The following is a 9,317-nucleotide window of genomic DNA, read 5'->3' on the forward strand; positions in this document are numbered from 1 at the left end:
CAGAAATGTCTTTGGGACCTTTACTTTGCCTTGATTTCTTCGTGTATTTAATTTGGGCTCTCTTCTTTTACTATGAGCTGAACTTTATTTGCAACAGAACTGCTGAATTGTGGAATTCCCTGACATAAGGTGCCTTATGATGGCCTTTAGCCTTCAACTGATGCTGCATAATTAAAGTGAATTAAACTGCAGATGGTTAAATACAGTTACAGACACATTTTGGTCCCTTCTGAAAATGATTTCCCGTTTCAGCGTTGGACATCCACCTCTGGGTGTCTCACACGTCTCAGTTCAGAGACTTGAAGAAACAACAGTTTAAGCTCAGAAATACAAATATTTCAAAGCGGATGTGTGAAGTTATTAGACTTTAAAGCAGTGGTAACAGAACAGAAGGAATGACTACTTTCAGTGACACAAAGAAAATCTCTAGCTCTGTAACAAAAGTATTTACTGTTTCTTCAGACTGTTATTAAAATCAAATAGTTCTGCACTCACATTTAGTTCCATTTAATCTAATAATATCTCAGTTCTATCTCATATGACGGTTGGATTAGAGGTAGATCTTCCTCCCAAAAAGCAGATCTTTACATGCGTTTCTTATTTTGGACATTTTTAGTCCATAAAGCACAGGATTGATAAGCGGCTGACATGTGAGCCAGTACAAGGACAAAAAGATGCGCAGCATGTTCGGTAACCTGCTCAAGTTAAACCTACTCTGCACAATTTCAAAAAAGGCCCCAAAGGAGAAGTTGAGCAGAGAAGCCAGGTGTGGTGTGCAGGTACTGAAAACCTTCTGTCGGGTTTGTTTGGACCCAGAAAAACACACTTTCAGGATTCTAATATAAGTGTAAATGATTAGAACAATCATACCCAAGAGGACTGTGAACATGTGAACAAGTCCACAGATGTTATTGACTGTGGTGTCAGAGCAGGCCAGTTTTACGATAAAGTAGTTATCACAGTACACTTTGTTGATGAGGTTCCCACACAGCTGTAAAGGGACAGTTAGTACAACCACAAGGAAGACATTAGAAAGGAAAGGGTAGACCCATAAAACAGCAGTGAGCACAGCAATCTTATTAAATGTCATGCGTGTGTTGTACTGCAGAGGATAACAGATAGCAAGATATCTGTCATAAGACATGATGGCCAGGGTGAAAAACTCTACAGCTCCGTACGAGTACAAACAGAAAACCTGCAGGAAACAGAGAGGAGCAGAAACAGTGTGAACGTCAGAGAGGATCTGAATCAGCAGGAATGGAAACAACCCTGAACTACCATACAGCTCATTTACAAACAGGCTGCACAGAAACATGTACATGGGTTCATGTAAGCTCCTGTTCACACTGATAACCACGATGAGCAGAACATTAGAGCTGATAATCAGGATATAAAGAGTCAGCACAACTAGAAAGCATAAATGCTTCAAACGCCCAGTGTCAAAGTAAGCAGTGAGGGTGAAATATGAAACCTGTGTGGAGTTTACCATGATCACCTTTCCAGTCATTACCGCTGTTCAGAAAGAGGATACACTGTGATTACTCTCCAACAGTTTGTCAAAGCTCAAAACCACAAACTCTCCACATGTTCAACTCACTGTCAGATGATTCAACATCAGTGTGATGCAGGCTGTGAGGGTGGTTGAGCTGCTCATACCTCTTTAACCTTTTCAGGTGAGGGGTGGGGTGGAGCCCAGGTTTTCATTTCCGGTCTGATTGGAGACAGAACGTATAACTTCTTAAAGTTACACCGTGTAACAATGGCTCCTCTTGACAAGCTTCTGCACTTTATACAGACTTAACTTTACTGTTGCATTTCTGGCAAAGTGCAAGTTCTGTTTAATTTGTCTCAGTTTAAAAAAAGAAGTTGTTTGAAATGAAAGCTGTTTTTTATTGTTTGGAACAGAAGAAATCAATGTTAACGAGTTTGATGTTGCTTAAATAAAGTTAAACCTATTCTATTTTGTCACCATTTTCTTGAGATAGGTTATGAAAATATTTCTTCCTGCCAAGTTGGGATTGATATAAAAGTCTGAGAAGCACTGCTTTAATATGCAGTTACCTGGTGGAGGCAAGAAAGAAACAGCTGTGGCAGCTGCTATCATGATGCAGTGCATTATGGGCCAGGAACCCAATACTGAGGCCACAAACCTGCTGCTCTTCAAACTGTCCTAACTGCTCATGTTGGAACAGGTTCAGTCTGAAAGAGAAATTATCATAGACTGGAGATTAACTCTAGCTCATGGTGATCCTCAAAGCTGTAATAAGGATAACAGAACTCCTTCTTTTTGGATCTTCTTCAGTTCCAAACCAGTTGGTGAGAGTATCTACCTATAAGTAATAGGGGGGTCGTTTACATTTGGCAAGTTGTTAAGGTCACATATGTCACTGAGTCACCTCACCAATGTGTGGGTTATTTAGTCATTCTCACCTGTGACTTGTTTAACTGCCTGGTCAACATGTTTTGATCACATGATCCAAGGTGCGGATGGTTAGAGACAGTGGTGCATTATGGGTGCTGGAAAGGTGATACCTGAGACCACCGTATTTGTTCAGAGATGGTTTATCCAGTTTAACATATACTAGAAAATTTCTGAAGAAATTTTGATGGGTGCCAATCTACTGCCCACCCTATCAACAAACCCTTTAGTTCAGTTGAAGCTGAGAGTCTCCTGTCACATATAAACTTTGAATGAGGTCTCTGTGATGTCGTATGGCTGAGTTATGAGACCTCCAAAATAGGGCAGATTTTGGCATTTTTGGCTCGTTAAGTGCTTTTCATTCGAATTTCCCATTAAATTTTGGGCTTCTGCGAGAACCAAAATTCCTAAGACAGGTCTGATGAAGACAGTTATGTCATTTTTAAAATACAGCTTTTATGGCATTTTCAAAATGGCCTCGGTAAGTGCTTTTCAATGCATTTTTCCATTGCATTGTGGGTATTTTAAAGCTTCCCCTCACTATCAGTTTAAAGGAGAAAAGCAGATCAGATTTATAACATGAAGCTGTTATAACAGGGCATCCATCTTGGCTCTGCCCTCATAAGCAGTCTCAGAACAGAGATGGCTAACAAGGCATTGCCTCGGTAACAGGAGCAGGTGCGGCTCGTCTGTGTTAGACAGGGAGCAAACTGTCATATGTGCACACACTATGGCTTCTTCAAATTGCACTATAATTTTGACTGCACTCGACTGTCTCGTACAAACGGTAGTTGTTCGAAAAGTAAAAGTCGTATCCGAATAATTCTTGAAACATCAGCACCCCAAGAGACTGCAGAAGCCAGCAGTGTAATTTTCATTCAGCTACTATGTGTGGCTCATTTTTTATGGCAGTTCAAAATCATTTTTCACCTAAATTTTATGATTGTAGGCGTTTATAATGGACGAAATGTCAGCTGGAGGGCCGACTCTGCGCTTAGAGGCGAGTTGTGAGACATATGTTTGGCAGAGCTCAATGAGTGTGACTTTGTGTGAAAGGGGATAAAAATGCCTACGTTTTGAAGTAAAATTTGTCCAGATTTGGCAGATATTATTGACATGAAAGACGTGTTCGAGGAATTGGTGCAGTATCAAATTTAGAGTGAGAAACAGAGTGAAAGAGACACCTCGGTCGAGATGTAGTCTTCCTGAACTGTAAACTGCCGTTGTGTCAAAGCTGTATAATGTATCAACAAACCCTTTGGTTCAGTTATAGCCGAGAGTCTCCTGTCACATATAAACTTTGAATGAGGTCTGAGTCATGCTTTATGGCTGAGTTATAAGGCCTCTAAAATAGGGAATTTTGGCGCTAGTTGAGCGCCAAAATTAAAGGGTTAATTTGACCCGAGGGTCGGGTCGCGGGGGCAGCAGCTTGAGCAGAGAAACCCAGACATCCCTGCCCCTGCCACGTCCTCCAGCTGTTGTGGGGGGACCCCGAGGCGTTCCCAGGCCAGCCGAGAGACATAGTCTTTCCAACGTGTCCTGGGTCTTCCCCGGGGCCTCCTCCCAGTGGGACGGGCCCGGAACACCTCACCGGGGAGGCGTCCAGGAGGCATCCTAACCAGATGCCCCAGGAGGCATCCTAACCAGATGCCCCAGGAGGCATCCTAACCAGATGCCCCAGGAGGCATCCTAACCTGATGCCCCAGGAGGCATCCTAACCTGATGCCCCAGGAGGCATCCTAACCTGATGCCCCAGGAGGCATCCTAACCTGATGCCCCAGGAGGCATCCTAACCAGATGCCCCAGGAGGCATGTTGGAGCCATTTTGCCTATTTTGTGTTTGATAAACTTTTTGACTTATTATTTGTATATTGTGGTTATGGAATGATGGTATTTATGTTTATAAAGTTTGATCTGGTAATTATGGATTATTTATTTTGTTGTTGGACTGTCTTGCTTGGTCCGCTCTGTTTGGCCTACTGTGTGACGTGTCTAATTGGATTTGGAATGACGTTTCATAAAAAACGCCTCGCTCAGGTGGCCAGCTGGGAGCGGAAGAGGCAAACAGTCTTTTAACCGTGTTTGTGGAAACCTCCGAAATAGAGCCCTTTTTGTTTGTATACTTTGAGTTAATGAAACCTTTTGTTTGGTTTGAATGTGAACAAATAAATAGACTTTATTTTTCTACAACGCGCGTTGGACGAAGTTTTATCCACTCAGAAGAGGCAGCTGCGAAGCTGCCCCTACATAAGTTAAAAGACTGCTTCAAATTTCGGATGTGGATGGACAAAGATTCGCTTCTTATTTGGATTACTGGAAGACTTTCTGTGGATTATCCTACATCGTCTCAGGGTCGTGAGTAACTTGGAATATTATTTGATCGACAGACCAGGTGAGCTCAGTCACTTTTTTACGAGAGACTTTGTTTGGAGCTGTTTGGAAGGACAATAGGCGAGGCCTGCATTGGTGCCACGGATCGCACTTCTGTTCAAGATTTGAAACGTGGATTACTGAGACCGTGATTTGTTTTCTTCGCCTTGAACACTTTTTTTCGTTTGGTAAAATTATGGACAGTATAATGAACTGCTTTTTGTGACAGTCTGACGCTTTGTGGAAATATTAAAATCGAAATATCCCAGCTCGGGTTACTGTTTTGACGCATGCTGAGGAGCTTTGAATGCGCGTGTAATACTTGAACCTTTAAATTTCGACGTGCTTGGACTGTGTAAAAAGACGCACTTGATTTGATAGAGGCCTACGCTGTTGATATGTCTGACATGGAGGCCCACACGGAGCCCACTAACTCCGACATGACCATTTCTGATGAAGGCCAGGTGCCGGTTACTGAATGGGAGACGCAACCGGAGCCAGAGCCTTCGTTTAAAGCGCTGAGTGCAACGCGGCGAGGCAAACTTGGCCATTGCACTCGCAAAATGAATGACATGAAAAAAATGATGAATGAACATGCTGATGTTGCTGTTGTGAAAACTGAGTTGCTTGGTTTTAAGATTATACTTAATGATTTTAATGTGTGTCATGAGTCTGTGCAAGCACTGTTGTCTGATGACATGAGAGAGAATGAGAACCTTGATTGGTATGAACCCAGGGTATCTAAATTCTATACATTCATTACTGACACAGACGCTTGGGTGGCACAACATGAAGTAGCCCCACAGTTAACACAACATGAAGTAGCCCCACGGTTAACACAACATGAAGTAGCCCCACAGTTGCCACAGCATGACGTAGATTTACGATTAACACAACACGACGTAGATCCACAATCACTAGTTGGCCCGAATGACAGTGCCTCAAGGGTATCAAGACGTAGTTCACGATCATCACGTACATCCAAGACCTCCAAGTCCTATTTGTCTGCTACCAAAGCTGAATTAGCAGCAGATAGAGCAGAATTGCTAGAAAGGGCAAAGACTCTAAAGGAGAAACACACCTTGCAAAAAGAGAAACAAGACTTGCAAGCTAAGATGGAAGCCCTGCAATTAAAAGAAGACCTGGCTGTTAAAGATGCAAAATTAAAGGTCCTAAATGCATTTGAACTTGGCGAGGAAATAGAACCTACATTTAAACAGGAAGATGGTATGAATGCTTACCTGGATGAATACCTGGAAACTCAACAACCCCAACCTACTGAAACCATGGCAACTGAAGACAGCAGAGTCGACTCAGTGCTTTTACCACCTCACTTTGCTGAATTAGGAGCTGTACCAAAAACACCTCTACAGACAACCATGCGAGCACTTCAGATTTCAGCAGCACCAACACCCAAACCACCACCAACAATAACAACTAAAACGACAACTACAACAATACCAATGACAACAGCAAACCCACTAAGCAAACATGTTACCTCCAGACCTATTGTCAGTAAGAAAGTCAGCCAACAGATGGGAGGACAGATCACTCCTGCAGGGGGTGCATCCAGCCCCATGAACATATCAGCACAATCAGACATGACAAACCTGCTTGTGTCTGTAGTGTCGCAGACTTCTCTTCCTAAAAAAGAGGTTCCTGTCTTCAGTGGGGACCCGTTAGAATACCAGTTGTTCACGCAAGCTTTCAGACACAATATTGAAGACAAGACTGACAGTTTTGAAGACAGACTGTACTTCCTGGATCAGTTTACCGCAGGGCAGCCTAAGCAACTCGTGAGAAGCTGTCTACATATGGATGCTGCAGCTGGTTATAGGGAAGCAAAGCGCCTGCTCAAACATCACTTCGGTGACGAATTTAAAATTACAACGGCATACATGCAGAAAGCCTTGGATTGGGCCGCAATTCGTCCAGATGACGCAGAGGAGCTGAACAGCTATGCACTCTATCTGAGAAGCTGTAACAACACCGCACAAACATTCCAGTACAAGTCAGAGCTTGATTTACCATCCAACATGAAACTGATTGTAACAAAACTTCCATACAAACTCCGAGAGAGATGGCGATCTGCTGTGTGCAACCACATGGAGCAGACTAAGCAGAGACCCAAGTTCCACGACCTAGTCAAATTCATTGAAAGGGAAGTCCGGATCATGCAAGACCCAGTGTTTGGCAATATTCAAGATGTGACTAAAAATCCAAAACCCAGACAGGTGGCAACAGACACACGCCATACGAAGTCTGGAAGCAAGAAAACTTTTGCTACCACAGTGTCCCCAGTCACAACTTCTACAGATGCCAACACACAGAATTCTGACACCAACACAAACAAGAAAGACGCATTTGCAAAACCTTGCATGTACTGCCAGGGAAACCACACCATGGAATCTTGCAGACGGATAGCTAAAATTCCCCACAACCAAAAGGTGGAGTTTCTGAAGAGAAATGGGCTTTGTTTTGGGTGCTTGATTAAAGGGCATCTCAGCAAGACATGCAAAAACCGCCTGACATGTGACTCATGCGCAAAGAAACACCCCACGATCTTGCATTTTACAAACAACCCACCTGATGGTGCTACGCAGAATGCAACAGTCACTTCTGTGACCAAGAAAGATGGCAGCAATGGTACAGGGTCAGTCCTAGTGAGCCTGACATCTACAGGCCAAACAGGGGCCGGCACTATAGACCACAAACTGCCGATCGTACCTGTGAAAGTAAAAACATCCAAGGGCAGTAACATCATGCAAACCTACGCCTTCCTCGATTCCGGAAGTTCTGCAACATTCTGCACCGAGGCACTCATGGAACAGCTGTCGGTGAGAGGAAGAAAAACAGAAATTTTATTACGAACCATGAACCAGGAAAAGCCTGTGCAAACATACAGTGTGACAGGACTGGAAGTCTGCAGCCTCGATGGTGACCAGTTCCTCGCGCTTCCCGAGGTCTTCACACAATGCACCATTCCTGTAAAAAGAGAGAACATCCCATGTGAGGATGATGTGAAGCAGTGGCCCTATCTACACGACATCCATTTCAAGTCCCTCATAGCAGACGTCAGTCTGTTGATTGGGGTGAATGTTCCCAAGGCCCTGGAACCCCTGAGGGTGATCAGCAGTCAAGTCGAGGGGCCATATGCTGTCTTAACACGCCTAGGATGGATCATAAATGGACCATTGGGCATTAGCTCACCTGTAGACCACCATGGCCGACCACTGGTCACATCCAACCGAATATCAGTGGCTCGCCTGGAAGAACTCTGGGTTCAGCAGTACAATCAGGATTTCCCAGAATTGGCCTACGATGAGAAATCAGAACACTCCTTCGAGGACAAAAGATTTCTTGAGATCATGAACGAGTCTGTGAAGAAACGAGATGGTCACTACGAGTTGCGACTGCCATTCCGCAGAGATGATGTCTGTCTACCAAACAATAAGAAGATGGCCGAACAAAGAGCTCTGGGTCTTAAGAAGAAATTGGAAAGAGATTCAATGTTTAAGAAGGACTATGTCAGCTTCATGAATGATGTTCTCAAGAAAGGACATGCTGAGATGGTACCTGAAGAACAGCTCCACCGGAACGATGGAAGACTCTGGTACATCCCTCATCACGGGGTCTATCACAAGCAGAAAAGGTCTATCCGTGTGGTTTTCGACTGTACTTCCTCCTTCCAAGGCACATCCTTGAACTCTGAGCTATTGCAAGGCCCCGATCTTACGAACACCATGCTGGGTGTACTACTTCGATTCAGACAGGAATCAGTGGCCATGATGGGGGACATTGAAGGAATGTTCCACCAAGTAAAAATTCCGGAAGATGATGTGGACTTTCTGAGATTCTTATGGTGGCCAGATGGCGACACTGAACAACCACTTAGAGATTACCGAATGATAGTGCATCTGTTCGGTGCAGTTTCATCCCCAAGCTGTGCAAACTTTGCCCTTCGACAGACAGCTGAGGATAACAAAGACAAGGCTGACACTCCAGTCCTCAACACCATCCTGCATAATTTTTATGTAGATGATTGTTTAAAATCAGTGGCCAATGAAAAGCAAGCCATCACTCTGGTCCAGAACCTGAAGGCAGTTTGCGCAACTGGTGGATTCAAGCTCACCAAATGGGCCAGCAACAGCCGTTCAGTCCTCGCATCACTACCTCACGAGGAATGGGCCAAAGAGCTCAAGAACATCGACTTGGAAAAGGACAAACTTCCAGCTGAACGTGCTCTCGGCATGAGATGGGACATCGAGTCAGATATGTTCTTCTTTAACATCACTTTGAAAGAAAAACCGCATAGCAGAAGGGGAATCCTGTCAGTGCTGAACTCCATCTATGATCCCCTGGGATTCTTATCGCCCGTCATGCTGTCTGGAAAGATGATTCTCCAAGAGCTCTGCAAGTTGAATTATGGATGGGACGAGGATATCCCAACAGCACTTGCATCAAAGTGGAAGGAATGGCTGAAGGACCTTGAGGTACTCTCCAGCTTCAAAATTGAACGATGCTACAA

General features: G+C 44.1%; 1 protein-coding gene across 1 annotated transcript; it reads right to left on the reverse strand.

The window, feature by feature from the left end:
• Positions 1-550: 550 nt before the first annotated feature.
• LOC142376416 (olfactory receptor 4B13-like) lies at positions 551-1,489 on the reverse strand. Its single transcript, XM_075459943.1, has one exon. It carries the CDS (start codon positions 1,487-1,489, stop codon positions 551-553), a length of 939 nt encoding a protein of 312 aa, XP_075316058.1.
• Positions 1,490-9,317: the final 7,828 nt, after the last annotated feature.

The sequence above is a fragment of the Odontesthes bonariensis genome, unplaced genomic scaffold (genome assembly GCF_027942865.1).
Source record: "Odontesthes bonariensis isolate fOdoBon6 unplaced genomic scaffold, fOdoBon6.hap1 scaffold_292, whole genome shotgun sequence".
NCBI classification, from domain to species: domain Eukaryota; kingdom Metazoa; phylum Chordata; class Actinopteri; order Atheriniformes; family Atherinopsidae; genus Odontesthes; species Odontesthes bonariensis.

Coding starts and splice junctions, on each gene's coding strand:
- LOC142376416 (XM_075459943.1), bottom strand. CDS start 1,489: ATGGTAAACTCCACACAGGTTTCATATTTCACCCTCACTGCTTACTTT.